Below are 23,689 nucleotides of genomic sequence, written 5' to 3' on the forward strand. Positions count from 1 at the left end.
ATAAATGGACGTGCCGTCTCTATTACTGCCAGGATGATTCACGAGGGGTTGAGGAGATCTGTTTGGCGAAACCATTATTCATACCGACAAATAGACTTTTATGGAGATTCTCGCCAGCAAATGGACATTTTGCGGCTCTGCAGCTCATGGGATGGCACAAGGAGGACAGAGCCGAGCAGAAACCTCGCACGATGGGTTCAACGGTTCAGGCTAGCTCATCAATAATGTCAGATTCTGGAGAGCGTTGGAGCAACCAGATCACAGTGTGCAGCAGGCCTTCTAAGAAGGCAAGGTCAGTGCCTGCTTATGAGAAAAAATGCAGAAGATGACTGTCCTCTGGGATGCTTTCAAGCAAGCAGTCACTGACCTCCAAAGCGTGTGTAGGAAGGGGAAAGAAAAAAACCCAAGGAGAAGAACTGTTAATGCATAAGGCGCTCCAAGGACATCGTGGTGATTCATGGGTGGTGGGGAAAGTATTTGAGCAGCTACTATTGGCTGGCAGAAATTCAAAGATTGCTGCAGAATCTGCCCTCAAGGGCTGGGGTGAAGGGGATGAAACTGGTGGCAGGGATTAGCTGAGATGCCCTGATGTCACAGAGGAGCAGGGCTGACAAAATAGCTGCCCATAGCCAGCAAGCATAACAGTCTAGGCAAGGAACTGGCAGAGGCTGGGGAAAAAGGCAACAGAGACCTAGGATGGGAACCCCTAATCAGTGACAACATTCAGACTAGACTACTGTAACATAGCCAGCAGGAGCAAGCCCTTGAAGACTGTCTGAAGACTTTTATTAGTGCAAAAAGATCAAGCAAGCATGCGAGCTTACTTTCAAGACAGAGAACACATTCCCTGGCTACAGATTTACTTTAGGGCAGCCATTAAAGGTGCTGGCTAGTGCCTTTAAAGCCCTTAAGGGCCTAGTACTAGGATACGTAAATGACTATCTGTTCCCATACACTTCTGCCATTAGCTAAGATCTTCCAGAGAAACACTTTCTGATGTATATATGTTAGATGCCTACCAGAAATAGGGCCTCTTCTATGGTCGTGCCTGCCTCCCGACTTCCCCCTTCACAGAGACTGACCTGGCATTCGGACTGTGGATTTTTACCTATTCACTGAAAACATTTGTTTACTTAGGCTATTTTAGCTGATTTTTTGTTTCTCCTCCATTAATTTTGCTTCATCCTATCACCTTCTTTCTTGTGAAGATTTTGTTGATTTTTAGTACTTTAGAAGCTGTTTTAACTTGTTTTTATGTCTAATCAATTTATCATGTCTGCTTTTTATGCCTTCTACATTTATTACCAATAGTTTTATTGCTGCTATTGATTGTTTGCAATTTATTTTTGTGTCTTTCTTGTACATGGCCTTGAAATTCCTCTTAGTCTAAGAATGCAAGTTAGAAATTGTATAAATACTCCTGGGACGGCAACAAGGAGATAAATCACTTCAGAATGCACTTTTTACACACAGGATTAGGACACCCAAAGGCTCCATAAATGCAGAATTCCGGGTAGCCACAGCTGTAGATCCATTATTCTGAATGCCACTATTTCATCACAGGATTTTCTTTTCCAAATGACAGAGCCCCAGGGAATATTATTTGCAGTCAGAAAACCTGTATTGCTGGGAAGAATCTATCTATCTATCTATCTATCTATCTATCTATCTATCTATCTATCTATCTATCTATCTATCTATCTATCTATCTATCTATCTGTCTGTCTGTCTGTCTGTCTGTCTGTCTGTCTGTCTGTCTGTCTGTCTGTCTGTCTGTCTGTCTGTCTGTCTGTCTGTCTGTCTGTCTGTCTGTCCAGAGAGAGAGAGAGAGAGAGAGAGAGAGAGAGAGAGAGAGAGAGAGAGAGAGAGAGAGAGAGAGAATCTTCCAGGATAAAAGGGCCACCTCTGAAGAAGCCTTATCAAATTACCCCTAAAATCCTAGAATCAGCCTCTGTGATGTAATGATTAGAGTACCAGATGAGGATCTGCAAGATCTAGGTTCGAATCCCCACTCTGCCATGGAATTTTGATTTTGGGCCACACACACACACGCACAGCCTAACCTGTTAAGAGTGGTGTGAGAATAACATGGAGTAAAGGAGAATGATGTTCAAAGCTACTGAGAAGTGTGGTATAAATGAAGTAAATTAATAAATAATGAAGAAGCAGATGATAAATATAATGAACTAAACTAGGCTATCTGATTATCTGAGGGCACCTTTTAGCCTCTTGAAAGGGTGTTAATTCATTGGTTGCCACAGCTTCCATTTTCACACCATCAGTCCATTTGCTAAAGAGCATCCAATTGGCTCTTGATGTCTACATGATCTTATTTATGGAAGTCAATGCTGACATGGGAGGAAGCAGAAGGACTGCCAGTGGCATCCGTTGCAGGGCGACTCTGTCTGCCTCCCTTCCGGGCCTTTATTGCACCCTCAACTTTGAAGTTTAAAAGGAGCCAGAAAAGAGTTGCAAAATGGGAATAAATGTCTCACTGGCTCAAGCATGTCTCTAGGAAAAGGCAGTTTATGGCATGAAACTGGAACAATGTAAAAATGTGGTGCATCCCTAATTTTAACCTCTTTTACTAAGGTTGGGAGAGAAATGTACGCCCACAAAAGCCCAAGGCAAGATACTGTTCTGATCCCAATTAAGAAGCGGGTGAAACGGGTTGCTAAATGCCCAGGAGTGTCAGGAATGATATTTTCAGTATCACCATGTCCCTTCTGGCTGTTTACTTCTGTATAAGCAGTTTGCACTGTACGTGGCACGTGTGGTGCTGAAAAAGATCTGGAGGTGTGCAAGCAAAAAGCACTTGGCTACTCAGGATGACAAAAAAGGCCTCATATACAAAGGGTGTGTGGAGAACTTACACTATCTGGGAAATCAAGAGCTGTCTGGGTTTCATATTACAGCATTTTTCTTTTAAAAAGAGCCCCTCCCACCCAAAACTGTTTGATGTGGTTTCCCGACAGCAATGTCTTGTCCCATTTCCTTTTCCTTCTTGTTTTCCATGGAGAGAGAGAGGCAACCATAAATATTACATTTGCTTTTTAAAAAAGGAATAACTGTAAGGGATTCCCTTGTGAGTAACAAACAAGCACAGAAACTAAAACAGGAGGAACACAAAGCGACGTTCAGTCTTCCCCGCTTTACCATCACTCGTGCTATTTCTTCCACTGGGAGAAATTGAGAAGTTTAAGAAACAAATGTTCCTTCACATCGCTAAAGAACTTACTGCAATACATGAAACTGATCCAGATTTCAGACACTGTGCGCTTACACTATATACACACAAGTGAGGGAACCCACAAGGACTTGCAATGCAGGGAATCTCATTTTCCCATTCCTGTTGTCCCTCTTGCTTTTTACCTTCTCCCTGCCAGGCCTGCAGCCTCTCCCTTTCCTTCTCTCCCACCCCACGTATCCACCTATCTTTTATATTCCTTTCTCCTAACTTCAGCTTTCCCTTTTTGGCTCCTTCCCCTTCAAGCATTACCTCATCTCTTTCCCATTTTTAACCCTTTTAAAGGGTCTTTCCCTGTTCTGACACTAACTGAGGCTTGGAATGCTCAATAATGTTGTTTGGGGGTTGCCTAGCAACTGACAAAATGGCCGCTGAGATCTCACAACATTATTTTTTATAAAGAAACAGACACTGCTTCTATGATTACAGGGTTTTAACTCACACCCAATGTATTTTTGTTTTTACTTTTCATATTTTTCTGCAAACCTGGGGCCTCCCCAATCTTGTAAGAAAAACATACTTTATCCATACTTGGCCCTATTGTGTAGATTTTTTAATGCACACTTCAAGATCATTGTTCAGAATTAGCTTTAATCATTATAATCTACTGAGTCAGACCATGAAGGTCAGTCTTGTCTACCCTAGCTGGCAACAACTCTCCTAGTCTTGAGATATATCAGATAACTAAAATACAATCCTTTTAACTGAAGATGATGGGAATTGACCCTGGGACCTTTTGCATGCAAAGCAGATGCTCTGCTGCTGAGCCATGGGACCAGTCTCATGGGAGTCTGCCATATCTTTACAGCTGCGCGCTGTATCTGAGTGATACGGTGGAGGAAAGTAAGGGAAGGGGAGAGGGAAGTTGGAGATTGTGGGACAAATCTGTGGCTTTCAACATTTTCAGACTTGGGAATTATGTTAAATACCAGTCTGTAGCACAATGCCCACTTTAAAATGTCCTCTATTGGATATATTGTCCTTCAGTAGTCCTGTACATATGAACCAAAGAGAGTAGGCACCAATGCACCAGCTCCACCCACTGCCTCCACTGGCTCGTGAGAATGGTGCTCATACCTAGAGGAAGTACCTGGGTGTATGCTTTGTCCCCATGATTAGCAAGGCTGCTTCCAAACCTTGTTGATAATGGGGAAGGAGCATGTGCACAGTCACTTCCTCCATGATTGCACAAAAGCAGGGGGGTGAGGCCAGTATGCTTGCTCTCCCTCCCCATGCACTTAGTCAAAGCATGGACGAGCTTCTCTCAGCCTTTAAATAACAACAAAAATTAATGGCAGTACTGCTGCCAGAGGGGAAATTACCATTGATCGCAGCATGGCCTGTTCATTGGTCCTGATCCAATGGTGGAAGATTAGTGATGAAAAATGTCCTCCAGGTAGGAAACTGGACCCACTAGTTTCCACTCCAAGATCTCACAGTGCATCTGGATCAAGGTGCAAACTTTTGGACACTCACTGCTGTCAAATGTCAAAAGATTTGCGCCATCGCTTCAGCATCTGCCTCCTCAGTTTTTGAGCAAAGACTGCTTTTACTCTCTCATTTTTTACCTTCTGGAGATCTGAGAGCACCTCTGTATCTCAGGCTCTGCTAAAAGTAGCCCAGAGCATCCCTGGCAAACAGGATCAGGGAGACAGGCTGTGTTTCCTTGTGTTTTAACTCTCAAGCATCAGCCCCAGGCAAAACCCCGGAGGACCACTTTCTGATCTCCATCTGTTTTTGCAAGAAGCGCTTAGAAGGAAACCTGGCTCAAACAGCTCAGATATTTTTTAACCAGCTTGGTTTGCAAGATGAACTGAGGTTTACACGGTCTAGCACATACAGGGATATCTGTGGGACCTGCTCTCTGTTTGTAGCTTGGAGATAAAGCTGTGGTGGCAAAGGCCTCAAAGCGACCATGTTTTCTTGCTCTCAGCTTTGAACAACAGAAGATAATCTTGCAGCAATCTAGACTCTCAAAACTCCCCTAACTCTGAAAACGTGCTTCTCAACAAAATGCTAAAGGTAACAATCAGAATTTGGCAAGAGTCAAAACCAGCTGCTGCGTTTTGAGAAAGCCACTGACAGGGTTGAAAAGTGCCTCCCTCTTCTGACAAATTATTCAACAATGCCTGCAAAAACTTTTTCTTGATGGTTTACATTTGCCCTCTCTCATAAACTACTTCTTGTTGATGTCACCAAGTAGCCAGTTCTGATTGGCTCATCATGTAATGATGTCATCATGTTCACTGAATGATCCCTGTTTGGTTGAGACAACCCATGGGACAAATTTAAGAAGGAAAAAGGGACAGCAATAGGGTCAAAATGAGGTTACAAGAGTTGCAACGAATGGATAAAACAATTCCACAGAAAAGAAAGGTGAATGGATCTGTTCTGTGAAAAGCTGCACAAGGTGCATTTTGAGCATCTTGTGTGAGAGGAAACCTTACCTCTCTGTGCAGGAAAAGTGCTGGTGTTTGCAGAAAGACTCTGTAGAGTACAACCTCTGGACTCTTACAAAGATCTGACAAGATTCTGTGCACTTTTCAGTGAAAATCACACACCCTCCTCAAGGGTTTTGAGGAGCCAGACCTACAAATCGGTTCTGCTTCTGGTGCTAAAGGCAGAAGGTACACTGTGTGAATAATTTATTTCTTGTAATATTACCTGAAGAGGGTGGGGAGGCAGAGAAAGCACACACAGAATTTGAGGGCATGAATTTGTCAAATCCCCAGATCTGTTTTTCCAAGAAAGGGGAAAGATAAAAATCTAAGCAACAGAGCAGCTCTTCCCATCCAGTGACCCAACCTGTCAGCTCTTCTGATGACTCATCTTCCTTTTATCCAGCTATCTTTCATTCCAGCCAGGCAAGAGGGACGCAGTGTCCTCGCCTTTCAGAAAAGTTTCTTGACACCATGCTGTTCTTAGCATTAGTGCAAACAGTATGATTTTTCTCCCCTCTCTAAACAAGAGGGAGCTTCTGATGACAGGGAAATCAGGATTTGTTTTACAGTCAAGTTTAGAGGTTGTCTGGGAGTAGGGTGTGGAGAGTATTTTAGCTGCACGGGGTAGTTCATCATGTGTCACAGGACCTGCTGCACTGGACGTACCTGAGCCCATGTGAGCTCCCGCATGGAGGCTGAGGCCAGGAGTGGATGCTGCTGAGCTGGGGCCACCTTGGGAGCAGGTGGTGGCAGAGCCAAGCAGCAGGCAGGGCTTGGAGGGCTGTCCCTGTGTCACTGTCCAGCCAGGGCCATGGCTGGAACCAGCAGTAGAAGAACTGGCTGGTGAGCAAGGCCTCAAAAGCCATGGGCGTGCCTCAGCTGCCCAATGAGCTTCCCCGCCACCGATGAGCCTAGCAACCACCCTTCCCAGGGGCAGTGGAGGCAGCGCACCCTGCAGGATGCCCCTGGGAGTGTTGCGGTGCAACCACTGGAAAGGGTACAGGTGCAACAGTGCACCCACGGTGCTGGCTGGAGAGTCCCGGCCAGCCTTGCCCTGTAGAGCTACCCTATAAGGTCCGGAAGAGGGCAGGGTGCAGGGAGAACCCCTGGAAGCCCTAGGATGGATCTTCTACCCCCTCAACCAGCCTGGGGGAGGGGGAACTAGGCCAGAGACAGGCTAAAGCCTGGGGGAGGGGCAGGGATCCCCTCAGGATGGCCCTATAAAAGGCTGTCCAAGACTGCTGGGGAGGAAAAATACTGAATAGCCCATTGGTGAGAGCGAGTGGCAGCAGGCTACCCAGAGGGGAGAGAGGATGCGAGGGTGCTGTAACCCTCTCCCCTCCTCATTTATGAGGTATACCCAGCAGCCAGCCTGGATGAGCAGGCCAACCTGGAGGGTGACACCCTCCCCCCCCCCCGGCCAGGCTCTGATGCCCCCTCAATGGAACCTGACGATTGTTCAATACTTGGTATATGTCCTAATTTTCTGGGAATGCTATATTAACTGTTCCGTATCAAGTCTATCCAGATGAACACATGAAGGTAGTGTCCGTCTGAGAGTCTTCTGTAGTGGTCAGAGTGTCAGAAATGGATCTGGGAGACCCAAGTTGCAATCCTCACTTTGCTATGGGAGCTTGTAGGAGGACCTTCGGGCAGTCACGCACCACTCAGTCTCACCTACCTCACAGAGCTGTCGTGAGGATAAACAGAAGAGAGGAGAAGAATGTTTGCTGCTTTGAGTCCCCCTTGAGGAGAAAGGCAGGATATATCATCTTACTAAATAGATAATATAATATATAATGTATTTAGCATAGGTGTCTTAGGCAGAGAAGGGCATTAACTAGAGGCACCTGAGACTGAACATGAAATTTCTTCATACAAAGCAGGTGCTCTGCTTCCAAGCTAAGCTCCTTCACAAGCATATGAAGTTGCCTTACAACGCGTCAGACCCTTGGTCCACTGAGGTCGGAACTCTTTGACTGGCTGTGGCTCTTCTGGGGCTCAGGTAGGGAGTGGCCTGTCCCTCGTACCTGCAACCTGAGAGCCTATTTTAACTGGAGATGCCAGAGACAAAACTGGAGATCTGCATGCTACATACTAAGCTGTGGCCACTCCTCTTAGAAAGATCCACAGTTTTCTTCTAGATATCCATATTTTTTCTTGCCTCCCACTAGGTTTTCTGCAAAGCTTCCAAGCCACTACAGGAAAGACAGACATGCCAGGGTATTCTTAAACCAACACGTTGGTTTGAGGACTCTCTTTCAATGGTTGGGACATCCTGATCAAGACATCCTTGACCAGCCTTTCTCATCTGGGGAAAGAGGTGGTAGAACTCTATGGGTTGCCCTTGGAGAAAATGGTCACATGGTTGGTGGCCCCGCCCCCTGATCTCCAGACAGAGGGAAGTTTAGTGCGGAGGGCAATCTAAACTGTCTGGAGATCAGGGGGCGGGGCCACCAGTCATGTGACCATTTTCAAGAGGTTCTAGAACTCTGTACCACCGCGTTCCAGCTGAAAAAAACCCCTGCCACCTTCTAACACAGACCAGACTTGCAGGTTTGCAGCGTTGACTTCTTTTGGACTGGCCCCAGAAAGTGTTCAGTCCTGGCCAGGAAGTGTATTTCATTCTATCTGGATACCAGTTCCTGGACCACTGGAAGTTGCTGGGAGGCATTAACAGATCTTAACTTGGATCCTGCACCTCATTTCCACTCTTCCACTCTTCCAGCACTACGGAACTGGTGCTCTGCTGCGGAGCAGGTTCCCTGGGTGCCAACAAGCACCTTTTGGCTCCTTGAAAGACACTGGTCTTGCATCAATGGAATTTTCAGAGGAACACGCTTTAACAGCAGGGGACCGAGAGGAGCGCAAGCAGAAACAAGAGACAGGATCCTTGTCTTTGCTAATGAGCCTTCTGGGGTACCTGACTGGCCACTGGGGGAGACAAGATGCTGAAAAATGGGGACTTGCATTTTGATCCTCACCCCCCAGGCTGATGTTATTTAGATAACCTGCCAAGATCCAGTTAGGAAGAAGAAGCCAGCAAGGTAATCGGTCCCAGTTCTGTTATGTAACCGCCCAAGAAGGAGACTTTCAAGCAAGAAGTTCTCCAGGTGAAGTTCGACAAGGTGTTTCATCCCGTTCTTGCAGAAAACCCATCGATTCAATAGGGGCCACCTACCTGCTCATGATACTCGATGCCCATGCTCAACGTGTTGATTAAGATGGCAATCATGATCCCGCGGTTGAAGTACTTGCTCTCCACAATCCTCTTCAACTTGTTGCCAAAGGCCTTCCAAAGCCGGGAGACTCTGTTCCTCTCCTTTGGTTTCTTCTTCTTCTTTTTCTTCTTCTTGTTCCTCTGCTGCTGGATTTGGTCTCTCTGGTCCCCGTGCTTCACATCCTGGGTGAACTCGTAAACCCCTGTGTTGTCATCATCAGACTCGTAGCTGTCCGACTCGCTGAACTCGAACTCGGGGTCCTCCAAGATGCTGGCACAATAAGGGCAGTTCTGGAGCTCACAGTTCAGCATGCTGGCTTGAGGGCTGGGTAAGGGGCACGGCACGTTCAAGCCAGAGAGCCTGCTGGATGTCCGGCAAAGACCTACAATGCAAAGAAATTATTTATGACATTTATTTAGTGGTTAGCACATTGAGCAAGGATCTGGGAGACTCAGATTCGAATCCCCACTCTGCCATGGAAGCTCACACAGGGATCTTGGGCCAGCCACACACACACACACACACACACACACACTCAGCCTAACCCATTTCTCAGGGTCATTGTGAGAATAAAATGGAGGAGAGGAGAATGTTGTAAGCGATCACCACTCCGTAGAAAAGCAGGATATAAATAATTACATTAAATAAACAAAGGCTATTTATTTATTATTTATTAATGTTATGTACAGACCATCTTTCTCACTGAGACTCAAGGCAGATTACACAGTGTCAGTCAATATGATCAATGACTCGGATGTTCAATAACAGTGCAACAGGGTATCGATTTCAGAAATTTGAATACAAATAAACAGAAATCAGAATACGGAGCGGACACGATGCTATGACAAAGGAAAAGCAATTTGACATGGCATTATCAAATGATGCAGAAGCTACCTAGTAGTTTTGTTTAAAAGATCTCTGTCTGAAGGGCTAGGAAAGAGCCATGGTAGACTAGGGTTGCCAACTCTGCCTTGGAAATGTCCTGGAGATTTGGGGGTGGAGCCTGGGGAGGGTGAGGCCCAGGGAGCAGAGGGACCTACATGGGGTACAATGCCATAGATGCCACCCACCGAAGCAGCCACTGTCCCCAGGGGAACCAGTCCCTGCCATCTGGTGGCTACTGAAATTCTGGGAGATATCCAGGCCCCACCTGGAGGTTGGCAACTCTATGGTGGTCAGATGGCCTAAAAATACATGCAAGGTGGGTTTATTTACTTAATGGATCTGCCTCTATTTCTCATCAGCGATAAAATATATTTAAACTGCAATAAAGCAATTCAGTAATACATACAATAAGAAACTAGCCCTGAATAAAAAGCCAAATTAAATCCAACAAACAGCAGCTCATGGGGGGGAAAAATAGGATTTTTTTAAAAAAATGGCAGAATCATTGCAAATGGAGAGAGATCATGGCTATATAACTAACAGACTACTGACTAACAGAGAAATCCTGGCTGAACAATCACATCGTACCTGCTGGGCCCCATCCCTCTGGCACAGAATTGCCAACCACTAACTGGAGCCTGGTGATCTTCTGGAACCACAACCAATCTCTGGACTGCAGAGACCAGCCCCCCTGCCCTCAAAGAAAATGGCTGACCTGGAGGGTGGACTCCAGGGCACTACATCCTGCTGAGGCTCATACTCAAACCCCATCCTCCCCAGGTTCCACCCCCTAAATCTCCAGGAATTACTAATGCAGAGTTGGCAGCCCTACTCTGGTGTCTATTCGATTTGTTTATTTACTTCATCCATATCCCACCTTTCTCCCCAGAGGGTCCCCAAAACAGCCCACATCACTCTCCCCCCTCCTCCCCTCCATTCTCACAACACTAGTGCGACTTATTTACCCGCGCGCATGAGTTTGAGGAAGGAGGGGTCTCCTCCAGCTTTCAAATCCCTGGCTGCCACAAAGGCTCATATTATGCAGATTAGTGTAAAAATTGGAAATAATAATTCTTAAAGGAGAGCCGCTCGGCGCCAAGCATTCAGCGCCTTTCTGCTGCTGTCCTTCACTTGGGTGCCACTGCAACTAGTCAATTGTGACTGCAGAAGTCAGCCTAAGATAATGGGTCAATGAGCACTAGGACATGCTTCATCTTGCCAGGAAAAATCTTTGTCTTTTCTGGGCTCTGGTTAAGACTGTTAACCCCGTGTTAAACGAGCAGAGATAGCAGGGCTGTGCACTATGCACAGTTCCCTGTGGACACCGAAGTCTTGCAGATCAGTATTCCATGTGGTCCAGTCTGGCTAAAAACTGGGCTCCCGTCATTTTTTGGTTTTGAGATTGTGGCTTCGGCTTCAGCAACTTCTTCTCTTTCAACTCTGGGTTTTAGTCAGAAAATGGAGACTGAGCTACCGGCTCGGTCTCCCATCTTTATTAGTAAAGAAAAGAACATCACCTCTCATTCCCTCAACGGCCCATTAACAGAACCAAAAGGCCCCCACCCCCACCCCCTCTCCCAATCTCACTGGAATGGACTTATAGGAAGGAGAGGAATCAGTGGCATAAAGTCTATGAGTGAAACAAAACACTGAGTCCTGTGTTGATGGCACAGCAGCACCCCCCAAAATGTCTCTGCTAGTGCTCTATAATGTTTTTGGTATGGCGTGAAACATGATGTCTCAGTATCAAGATAGATCGGACGCTAAATGCAAAGGATCAGGGTAACGTGGTCTGTGTCAGATGCTCAGGATCACCTGTCATATTCAATATCCCCCTGCAATTGAAGCTGATGCTGTTCATCCGAGTGTTTCTGTTATTTGAACCCGGGGTGGGAAACTGGACATGGAAGGTGTTTGTTCCTGCTGTAATCTCTCCCAAGCCTGGGACCCTGCTTGACCTTGAGCAGTCCATGAATCACACAGCCTGTTTTCCTGAATGCAGAGTTAGAGGATTGTTAGGAGAAAGGGGGTGGGGGAATTAGAAGTAGCTTTGGGGAACCTATCTCTGCACGATACTTGTCTGTAGTCTCCAGTCCTAGCAAAGATGGCATAAGTGTATGACACTGGCATCTTATCAATAAAGAATTTTTATTCATGCTGTGAGGTCTCTTGAGAGGTGCCTGGCATCCTTAGAGTCTGCATGGTCTACTCGGGTGAAAAACACAGTAACTTTGAAAGAACAACAGGTGCTCAGAGACAGAGCGCATTGAGTGCAGTGTCAGTCACAGTTTCAGCTGGTCTGTCCACTGTAACTTCAAGTCCACTGTGACAAGAAATCTGATGCTGAGATGAAGACCTTTATTGGGAGCACTTTTGAAACCTGGGAAGAGCTCTACAATATTTTTTCTGGTCTTTTCAGTTCCCAAGTTCAACAACCTGAGCTGAGAATGGAGCTGAGCCAGATCCACCCGCATTGACTCGGGTGGGAGGTTCCTCCGAGTCCTGAGCATTGAAAGGAAGAATTTGCCCTTCATTGTGGGAAGCAACTACAAAGTGCAGGGAAACATGGCATCAACAGGCAACAGCAGGACTCAAAGGCAATTTATTGGCACTATCATAAAAGCAGGATTTTAATTTTTTTTTGCTGCTTTGCCAGGCAGTTTTCCGCCACTGTGTGCAGAGTGCATCCACCAACACTTGCCTTCTTCGAGGTCCATTGTTGCGTGTATTTTGTACTTGAGGAGAAACTCACTGGTTCAAAGGGCTTTTGGAACTAATGGTTGGTAATGAATTTGTGGTTTTTGGTTAACCACGAATAAAGCTTTATTTCCCCACCCCTACTTGCTGGAAAGAACAGTGTGGGGGGGGGGGTGTGCATCCGCCCAATACTCGCCTTGATGCCTTCCCCCAAGCGTTCTTTGAGGTTCATAAATGCCAAACCCCGCTGTTGTGTGCGCGCTCAAATTCAGTGGGTCGATGATTTGGAGGAAGGACTGTGTGTCTGTGTAATTTTGGTGCCATTAGGTGCAAAACCAGTGCAGTTTGTTTGGAAGCCCCAGATCCGAAACTGAAATGGAAATGTCTTCAGTGCACACCTGTAACATCCAAGGCCTTCCCGAAACTGAGGCAATGTACAGCATGAAAACAAACATGATTACTTTGGGTTAATTGGATTAGTTTGGTTGGATTTATTATTGACCAGTCCATGCTGGAGTCTGCTTGTTGTTTTATCGAGAGGCTTACAGAGTTGCTGCTTTATAATCCTAGTATTTTCCCTGGTATAGAAGTGAGACTGACTGGTCTGGAGTTTCCTGGACTCTTCATCCCCCTCTTTTTGAAGACCAAGGCAACATTGTCCTCTCCCAAGTCTCATGGCAACTCACCAGTCTTCAGGATTTCTCAAAAAATATAGTCAGAAGCCCCAACAGTACATTAACAAGGTTCTTTAGTATCCTAGGATGCCACTCATTTGGTCCATCTGAATTCATTTAAAGGTAGCTAGGTAGTCTCAGCAAGTCCTCCTAAATTATGAGCTTCACTCTTGTCCCCCTCCATTCACGTTACATTTACGTGGTTGTTCACAAGACCTTTTGGGAGGAGAGGACAACTGAGGCGAAATAGCATTTGAACAATTCCACCTAATTGAATAAATTCCATTAAATATATCACCTACCTCATGGATCAACCAGGCTTCCGACTGTCTTCCCCTTCTTCTGAACACACCAGAAAAATGCTCCTTTTGTTGTTTTGAGCTTCCCTAGCTAGCTTCAGATCATTCTGCGCTTTAGTTTTACATGAGACAGTATCTCTACAAATCTGGGCTACTTGTCTGCAGTTGTCCCTAGAGACCCCCCCTTCTTCCATTTCCTATATGAATCCCCCCCACCCTTTCCCAAACATATCACCTAGCTTCTGATGAAGCCACAATGGATTCTTTAGACATCTCCCATTTTCCTTTGTCATTGGTAAAGTTTGCAATTTTAAGATTAGCAACTCTGTTTTTAGAAACTCCTACCCATCTTGGACTCCCTTCTCCAACAGATTATTCACACTGAACCCTACCCGGTGTTTCTCCACTCCTTACGGCTGAGAAAACATGCATAGCTTGAAGAAATCTCAGAAGCCACAGAAGAGAGATTGAACATGATTTCCTGTCACTGGAGGCGGGACAGTGCCCAGAATAGCACTTTGCCCCTCCCCATGAGTAGCTGAATTAGAATAAATCATGCAAAACCATCTCATTTGCAGAATATATTATGTTACATATATAAAATGTAAAATCAGAGATGCAAATCTGCTCAACTTGCAGTTTACTCAGACCTCACAATAGGTCAAAGGATGTATAAGACAATGCTGGATATCTTGACAAGAGGGATAATTCATGTCCTCTATGTCTTGGGACAGAAAAAGTACAATGACAAAATATACACAAAATGTGCCCATTTTGCAGACAAGCAACTGAGAACCAGGTACAGCAGCTCCATTCACCTGAAACTTAGACATAGGCTTCCAAATTTGAACATCACAGCCAGCGGGCCATACTCTGTCCATATACTATGGGAAAGGAGAATTCACAACTTATTGCCCATATATATACTAGACTTTCCCTCTGTAATTTCTATTAAACCACTTTCTGTCGTTTTCTTTTGTCTACAGAGCCCATGGAGTTAGATTAATCAGCTTCTTACCATGTTCTCCAACCAAGTGATGGAGCTTTCCATAAGAATCCACGTTCAAGTGCACTGGGCTATTGACCATGGCCACAGGAGTGTCACTGCCACCACTGCCATTTTTCTTCCCTTTCGACACTGGCGCAACCCCAACCTTACTAGCGGGAGAAGGCAAGATGGTTGGGTAGTTCATGTTGCTGCGGTTGGTGAGCTTGATGCTTGCCGAGACGTTGGAAGACTTGCATTTCATCTGGGCCCCTTCCACGTGGCAGTCTGCATGGTAAATGCTGTGGACAGACTCCGAGTCTGGAGCTGGGGAGCTCCGGAGGTTGGGGGATGATGGCGGAAGCATGAGTTGGCTTCCGGGTTTCATGACTTTCAACTCCAGGTCGCAGATCTCAGGATTTGAGCGCAGACCTTGGGGGCTTCCGTTGCTGATGTGGTAGTGGTGATGGTGGTGGTGGTGGTGATGGTGGATTAGGTGGTGGATGGAAGTGATGCGCTTTTTGCTTCGGTGGCCTTGTCCATTGGCACCGCTGTTGGGGTTCACCTTTTTCCGCCGCTTGCTCTGCCAGTTGTTATAGAGGCGCAAAGTCCGCCGTTTGACTTTCCTGAAAATGTGGCAAATGTACTTAAGGAGTTCCTCGTAGCAGCTCCCCGGCTCAGAGAAGCTGGCGATTGTGCTGTCGTTTGAGAGGTAGCGGGCCCGCTGCTCTTGCATGAGCTGATTCTCCCGCTGTTTTGTTTCAGAAAACTGTGTTGCTATCACAACCAGGCACAAGTTAATCATGAAGAAAGAACCAACCTGGGGAAGCCAAAAAGGAAACAGGTGAGACATAACCCAGAGCTGTGTGCATGTGTCAAAGAGGCATGTTATTTTCAAGATCTTCCAAATCAGAAAATAGACACGATATGGGGAGAAGCAAAACAAATCTCCCTTAAAATTAGAAATAATAACAACAACGACAGCATGCTTATATACTTCTCTTCTAGACATATTAATGCCCCACTCAGAGCGGTGAACATGGTCAGTGTAATTATTCCCACAATACAGCTGAGGCTGAGAGGAGTAGCTTACCCAAGGCCACCTGCTGAACTCATAGCAGTAGAGGGATTTGAACCAGCAGAGTGCTGGTTTGCATTCCAAATACTTAACCACTGTGCTACAGCAGCAAATAAACTTGACCTCTCCATTTCTGCTACCCTACTAAGACGCTTTCTTTAATACTGGCACAGATGGCCCATGTGGCAATGCAGTAAAGAGAATCAGGGGCCGGTAAAAGCATCAGGCCTTCTACACCAAAACAAGCACAGGGCTACTAAAAGTACCCTAACTTCTCCAAGGACATGGCCATACATAAGGCAAACCGGGTTCTGCAAAGGGGTAGCTGTGTTAGTCTGTTGTAGCAAAACAAAAACAGAAGTCCGCTGGTACCTTAGAGACCAATATTTATTGCAATATGAACTGTTGTGTTAGATCTCACCCCCTCAGATATGTAGAAGTATATATGGAGATATTGCTCCACATATCTGGGAAAGTAAGCTGTGACTCAAAAGAGGTCCTATTGAAATAAATTAGTCTATAAGGCCCCAGTAGGGTTTGAATACCAACTATGGGAAGAACAACTGATTTCCTTCATTTCTCTTCTCTGCCTCCAACCATCCAAGATTCGTAATTCATTCATGTCAGATATGAACTCTTATGACATCTAGGATTATCAGAGTTACCCTGGAGTCGGGAAACACAAAGTAGTTTAGGAGGTACCAGACCTCGACAGGAGATTTACGGCTTTCATTTGGATGACAATTCCAACAAGTCTTTGGAGAAATCATTGTATTATTGGTTTTCAATGCTGTGGACCGAGACTCTCTGCTGGGTATACTTGGGAGAGCCCAAAAGCACTTAGTATTCACTCATATTCTAGCTTTTCTGAGACGCTGATGACACAGTCAAACTTTTTTCAAGCCACAATGTCGAGGATACACATGTACACATGATATCATATGCACCCTAGGCCTTCTACAAACATGATCCTAGTTGACAATCATAAATTCTGCACTCTGTTATTGTACTTATCTCTTTGGACTCTGCTTTTCCTTGCCTCCTGTCCCATGATAAATTATAGTCATAACACTCATGCCCCAGCAATACAGTGTTTGTATTATAGTTATTTGATATCCTCAAGTCAACAGAAATGGACTTTTCCAATAGACTCCAATGTGTTGAACCAGTCTTGTGAATGCCTCAGTGTGCTAGCAGCTCCCATGCTCCATGCTCTATTTGTGAGGGCAAGGGAGGTCTTCCAGCAAGAGTTGCACATGCTCAAGAAACCAACTCAAATACCCATAATACCCTGGGAAGGCTTTCTGGTCCTAAAGCATTGAGAACAATATCCATGACTATGTGTGTGGGATGTTGTATCCTGGAAAGGTTATATTCCCACCACTGCCCAGGAGATCCAGGGCCTCTTATGAGGAGCAGAGATGGATCTTCACTGGGTCAGACCGTTTCCAGTGAAAGGGTCAATCTGAGGTGTCTAGTTGAGGAGAGAAATGTGAATGTCGGCCACAGAGGCAAGCAGAGGTCAGTTCTTCTGAAATGCACCTCTGTCAAAGTGGGGCGGAGACATTTATGGGACTGGGAGGAACTAAAAATGGAGGAAAGGACTTTAAGAGCCAGTTTGGTGTAGTGGTTAAGAGGGCAGGACTCTAATCTGGAGAATAGTAATACTTACTATTATAAGGAGTATAAAATATATAAAATTGTAAAAAGAGTGCGCATCCATGACATAGTACATGATGTCAACCCATCCTTCCAGGGTGATAACCTGTAGAGAAAAGAGAAGGGGAAAGAGAGAAAGAGGAAAAAAGTTACTTCTGGGAAGGGGGAATATTTATAAAGGGCCCAGTAGGTTTTTTCCCCCCAACTAGATATCTTGAACATGAGAAGTTCCCTTCTACTGAGTCTCACCCGGTTCCATCAAAGTCAGCAGGGCTTTTTTTCAACAGGAACGCAGGGGAACGGAGTTCCAGCACCTCTTGAAAATGGTCACATGGCCGGTGGCCCCGCCCCCTAATCTCCAGACAGAGGGGAGTTTAGATTGCCCTCCGCGCCGCTGGAGTTCCACCACCTCTTTTCCCAGAAAAAAAGCCCTGGAGGTCAGTATTGTCTACTCAGCCTGGCAGTGATTCTGTCGACCCATGGTCTTTGGCAGAGGCCTTTCTCACTAACTGAACCTTTCAGCTGGAAATGCTGGGGATTGAACTTGGGACCTTCTGCATGGCAAGCAAGATGCTCTGCCACTGAGCCATGGCTCCTTCCCCCCCTCCACTTTCAGATATGCTACCTAGTGTGCAAAATTCACACTGAACGAAGAAAGAAGCTGTGACTCAGCAGCAGAGCACTTGCTCTGGATGCAGGAAGCCACAGGTTCAATCTTCAGCATCTCCAGTGGAAGGATCTAGGGCAGGAGGTCCAGGGAAAGCGAAGAGCCTGAGAACAGCTGCCCGTCAGAGGATACAATACTGAGCTGGATAGACCTTCAGTGTAACTCTGCATAAGGCAGCCTCGCATGCTCATACACTCACACATCATTTGCACACACAATCTACTAATATTGTTACCTACCCCATTTCTCTACTCAGATGCCTCTCTCCAATTGCACCACCGCCCTGTTTTCCTCCAGTTTAACACAGTGAATAGTTATCATTTTTTAGAGTCCCGAGCAGTTAGGATGTTTATAAAGATTCCATAACACCTCAACAGCTGGACCAATGACTAAGCAGGTCTCATTTAACATCCTGAAGCCAATATCTATAAAGATTTCAAATACTACAACCTATCTTTATCCTTTGGCAGGGTGGGTTTGGATTAGTCCAATATGGAAGCCACATTTGCACGCACGCACACACATGCACACACACAAAACTTTTCTGCAAATCCATATTCTCTCCTGGTTTTAATTCGATACCTCAAGCTATCTCTTGACCAAGTTAGTTACATGTCCTACTAAATTATCCCCAATTGGCTTTGACTTTGCAAACAGTTACACAGATAAACATCAAACTCCTGCTAACGTCCGCGGATGATCGCAGGGTGAGATCTGCCAAGGTCCATGGAGGCCTGCAGCACAGACTTCTTCATGAGACGAATATCATTGCGGTAATGAGGATGCTGAACGTAACTCAAGGGCAGGCCTAAGGTTTGTTCAGGACCTGTGGTTGCTTAACACTGACAGTGCAAACAATCCAAAGTTGGAGGCTCAAGGATAAATGGAGCGCACTGCCAATGATCTGTCTGCAGAGGAAGAGAAGCCTCCCAGGCACACCCCTTCATGCTGTGGCTCCTCAAGGGTCAGATGGAATCTGACAACAGGCACCTCCCCAAATGCATCGGAGTCAGTAGCCAGAGTAAGGCAGGCAGAAATACCTTCTGTCCAGCTACCAATCCCCAGTAGAGCTGACAACTCCAGCCTGGGATTTCCTGGAGATTTGGGGGCAGAGTCTGAGGAGGGCAGGGATGGGATCCCATCATGTCCTCCACCTAACGCTGTCAGTTGTGATTCCAAGAGAACTCCAGGCCCCACCTGGAGGCTGGCAACCCTAACCTCCAGATGTTCCAACAATCACTTCTATCATCCCCCATCTCAATCCAGAGCTTTAAGTTTCTAAGAGAAAGGTCCAAGGATGCCAATTTTTTGTGGCTGGTCCCCCTCTCAAGCCAGCGTGACCTCTAGGGTTGCCAACTCTGCGTTGGAAAATTCCTGGAGATTTGAGGGCGGTTCCCAGGGAGGGCACTCAGTGAGGATGTGATGTCACTTCAGGCCTCTCCAAAGATGCCATTTTCTCCAAAGGAACACCTCTCTCTAGACTGGAGATGAGCTGGGATTTCGGGAGAACTCTCGACCACACCTTGAGTATGATAATTTATTCTACCCACTTCATTTCCACATGGATCACACACGTGATGAAGTGGAGCGCAAGTGAACAGGGAGGAATACACGTGAGTCTGTTCACTTGCCGTTCAAGTGTCATTCGTCACTTGTAGCTTGGCCCACAGTGTTCCCACTTCCATGAACACATGAACCTGCCTTACACTGAGTCAGACCGTTGACAGACGTATGAAGACCCGTCATCATGTCCACTTTAAGATGCTAGAAATTTGGCGGGAGACCTTCTGTGTTCAAAGCAGATGCTCCACTGCTGTCACCAACCTTCCTTAAGTAAAACTTCTTTTTATAGGGTCACTGTATGGGGGGGGGAGGTGTCTGTCAAGATCAGTATTCTCTTCTCTGGCAGGGAGCTGCTCTCTAGGGTCTCAGGCAGAGGTCTTTCGCATCACCTTCTATCTCATGCATTATTATTATTATTATTATTATTATTATTATTATTATTATTTTTCTTCACTGGGAACTATTTCAAAAAACTTCGCAACTTATATGGAAAAATTGCAGCTTTCTGATATAACACCTACAGAACTGCAAAAGATGGCATTACTTGGAACAGCGTACATTTTACATCAGTATCTGGTGGATACTTAGGTCTCTGGTGGAAACTTGTGTCAGCTCAGCAAGGCCAATCAATGATAACATGTGATCTTTATTTATTATTGATTGTGTTGTGTGAAATTTGAACAATAATAATAATAACTGCCTTATAAACCACTCTTCTAGACAGATTAGTGTCCCGCCCAGTGCAGTGAACAAGTTAGTGTTATTATTATCCCCACAATACAGCTGGGGAGCTGGGGCTGAGAAGAGTGGCTGACCCAAGGCCACCTGCTGAGCTCATGGTAATAGTGGGATTCAAACCAGTAGAGTGCTGATTTGCAGCTGAACCACTTAACCACTGTGCTACAGTAGCTCTATTTATTTATGTATTATGTATACCCTGCTTTTCTCTCCAGTGGGGACCCAAAAAGGCATAGTACATAATCTTCCCTTCCTCCATTTCCACACAATAACTACCCTCTAAGGTAGGTTAGGATGAGAGAATGTGACTCCTCAGTTCCCTCATGTGAGGTACTCAATTCTGTTCCAGACCACGGTGCATGTGAGGGGGCTTAATCCACCCCCCCCCGCTGTGTAACTTCTCCACTCCGAGGGATGGGGGTGGTGCTATTTGGGAAAACCATACGTGTGGGCTTTCCCAATAGACCGAACAGCTCAGCTCCGGGACCACTGCACATCAGGAAATTGTTATCGATTTCTGTCCATATACTATGGTTCTGATCAAAACACCTTTCCTATCTGTCAAAGCCATTATATCAGAATTATACTTTCAGATCAATAACCTTCTTAGAATGGGGCGAGGTATTGTATGCCTGACAGCTGTCCCATGGCAAAAACAACCTGCATGTAGAAAGCTAGAGTATCAGAGAAAGGCTAGACTGCTATTTTTCTAGATGCAAGTATATTTTTTCTTTTAATATGGGAAGCAAGTCAACCAATCAGCATTCCTAACCTGCTCTCTGAAGCCTCAACCATGCCTTTTGTTTTTAGAGTGTGCAGTCTGATTCTTTCACAAGCCCAAGACTGGGCTTCATTCCCATTCTCAATTGTGCAGCCTAAAGGAATATGCACAGAAAGCACGGTCTAAATAGGGCTCCTCTTTTAAGTTGCTTGTAAAATCTGCTCCAGAGGTTCGCATTAAAATTGCATAATTGTCCTTGTGACTGCCGCTGCTGTTACTGTTAAATGTTTGAACAAGGGGGAAAGAAGCTGTAATTAAATGACAAATCAACAGCATACTTGTGTTTTCCATTTCCTCTTAGCCGCGGAAAAGGAGAGCGGAGAACTTAATTAACACCGAGAGAACACACTGCGTTAGAATTCGCAAAACCACTCAGGGGCCCTCAGTTAATGCGAGCTCTCTCCCCAACTCATGGGGTGGCCACAACCTTCATTTCCTGTATGGCTAAAGCAATCGGTGAATGAAAGGGATGTCTAGAGCACTTGATACTTTAAACTCTTTGTCCAGGTTGAGCCACAAGGCCATTTTGAGTGGTGGGTATCAGATGGCTAGCCACAGACCCCAATTTCCAAAGTCCAAAGAAAGTTGAAAGGAAGTCTCTGTTCCAGAATCCAGTGCTTTTTGTTCCCTTGAATTATTTCCAGTTCTGTAGGACAATCAACAAACCTCCAGGGCTGATTTTGGAGAGGCAGTCGCAGACCCCCTCTTGCTTCTCTGATCCACCACAAAGGATCTCTTAAGCAGGCCATTCACATGCCAGTTCAGGAGGCACAGAAGTATCCTTCTTTGTAGTTTCCATTCCAGCTGCGGAATACCTTTCCCAGAGCCGGCCTGTCTACTAGGCATACCTAGCAAATATATGGAGAATCACGAGAAAAGGTAGCAATAAACAACAATTGTGAAATCCTGACGAAATAAAGACTTAGAAAAATTATAAAAGTAATAATAATTGTTCATAGGTGACACCATCATGACTTTGCACTAGCAATTTATGTATAGGTCTATATATGAAGACTGTGTGTATTGATGATGTATTGAATGGCAATTGGAATGAGGAAATAACAGGAAGAATACTTTTGTAATTTTTCTAAGTCTTTATTTCGTCAGGATTTCACGATTGTTGTTTATTGCTACTAGGCATGCCTAGGCAATTGCCTAGAGCACTGGTCTGCCCCAGAGCATCTATAGGCATTTGGGAAAACCCGTTGACTTCAAGTTGCTTTTGAGAGGAGAAGATGAGGTCACGGAGGATCATTTCATTGTAACTGGAGTTTTAAAACAACTTTGTGTGCAAATATACAAGAATATACTAAAGAGTATAAAGAGTATACAAGTCCAGCAGCATCTTAAAGCCCAACAAGATTTCCAGGGTATGAGCTTTTGAGAGTCAAGCTCGCTACATTGGATACCACAGGAACTTTGACCAGGTACTTTCTATCTTGGTTTCTGACAAAGTGAGCTCAACTTTCAAAAGCTTATACCCTCCTAGCAATCTTGTTTGTCTTAAGGTGCTACTGGACTCAAATCCTGCTCTTCTACTGTAGACAAACGGGGCTACCCATCTGAAAGAATATAACCAGCAAAGTGATATTATTCTCAAGCTGCTTGCCCATGAATGCCTATAGAAACATTTTTACTCACTGCCATGTGACCCTTGCATGTAGGCTTCAGTTTTAAGGCACTATCCCAAACCAGAGACACAGAATCCTTTGTATTAAGAGCAGCCTAAAAAACACAACATCGCCATGCACGCTTCAGTGTTGTGCAGAACTCTTTGTCTGGCTGGATGTTAAACACAACAAAAATGTATGCACGGGGAGAAAAATGAAAATTTCACGAATATTGCATTAAGGCCATTGTGTCTGCATCCTATAGATTGCTTCACTGACTTCCAAGGGCACAGGGGGTGATTAATTGGTACTAGACTGGGCCACCCGCATGCTGGGGTTGGGGAGGAGGGGAGCAAAAACGAATGCACACACATACACACACATGTGAAGGTGCCCTATGCAGGGTCAGCCCATTCTCTTCTCTGACTGTCAGCAGCTCTCTAGGGTCTCAGACAATGGCCATTCACATCACCTACTAGCCGGTTCTTATAGCCAAAGGTACTGGGGATGGAACCTGGAGCCTTTCACATGCCAAGCAGATGCTTTACCACTGAGACATGTGTGTGTTATGTGCCATCAAGTCGCCTCCGACCTATGGCGACCCTATGAATGAGAGACCTCCCAAAAGTCCTATCATTAACAGACTTGCTCAGATCCTGCAAACTGGAGGACGTGGCTTACTGAGACACGGCCTCTCCCTAAATGAAGCTGCCTTATACTGAATCAGAACATGGGTCTATCCACTTCAGTTTTGTTTTCTCTGACTGCAGCTCTCCAGGGTCTCAAGAGGAGTTCTTTCCCACCACTCACTTCATAATTCTTTTAACTGGAGATGCTGGGGGGTTGGACCTAGGACCTTCTGCGTGCAGAACAGACGCTCCGCCACTGAGCCACAGTCCCACCCCCAACAGAAATCATCCGGCTGAGCCAGTCACAACCAGGAGTCGATCCAATGTCTTCCAGGTGCCAAAGCAGACTGCTTGAATCCCTGAAAAGACTGAGAACAAAGACGGGGGGGGGGAATGCAGTTGTCTTTATATTTTACATTATCTGCCTCAGTCTCCATGCCTTTGCGGCATGCAAGGCTGCTGAGTGTGAATCACACTAATCGTCTGTGCCACTGCCTGGGGAAACTGAGTCTGGC

General features: G+C 45.6%; 1 protein-coding gene across 1 annotated transcript in view; it reads right to left on the bottom strand.

Annotated features, from left to right (window-relative positions):
- The window catches only part of CACNA1H (calcium voltage-gated channel subunit alpha1 H), a 143,735-nt gene that overhangs the window by 79,373 nt on the left and 40,673 nt on the right, over positions 1 to 23,689 (bottom strand). Inside the window, exons 6-8 of the mRNA XM_054993682.1 lie at positions 17,200 to 17,292; positions 14,483 to 15,269; positions 8,870 to 9,291 (exon numbers count right to left, since the gene is read on the bottom strand). Coding sequence (XP_054849657.1) covers positions 8,870 to 9,291; positions 14,483 to 15,269; positions 17,200 to 17,292 — 1,302 coding nt within the window. The remainder of the gene's footprint in view (positions 1 to 8,869; positions 9,292 to 14,482; positions 15,270 to 17,199; positions 17,293 to 23,689) is intronic.

Source organism: Eublepharis macularius, chromosome 12 (genome assembly GCF_028583425.1).
Source record: "Eublepharis macularius isolate TG4126 chromosome 12, MPM_Emac_v1.0, whole genome shotgun sequence".
In the NCBI taxonomy this organism is placed as follows: domain Eukaryota; kingdom Metazoa; phylum Chordata; class Lepidosauria; order Squamata; family Eublepharidae; genus Eublepharis; species Eublepharis macularius.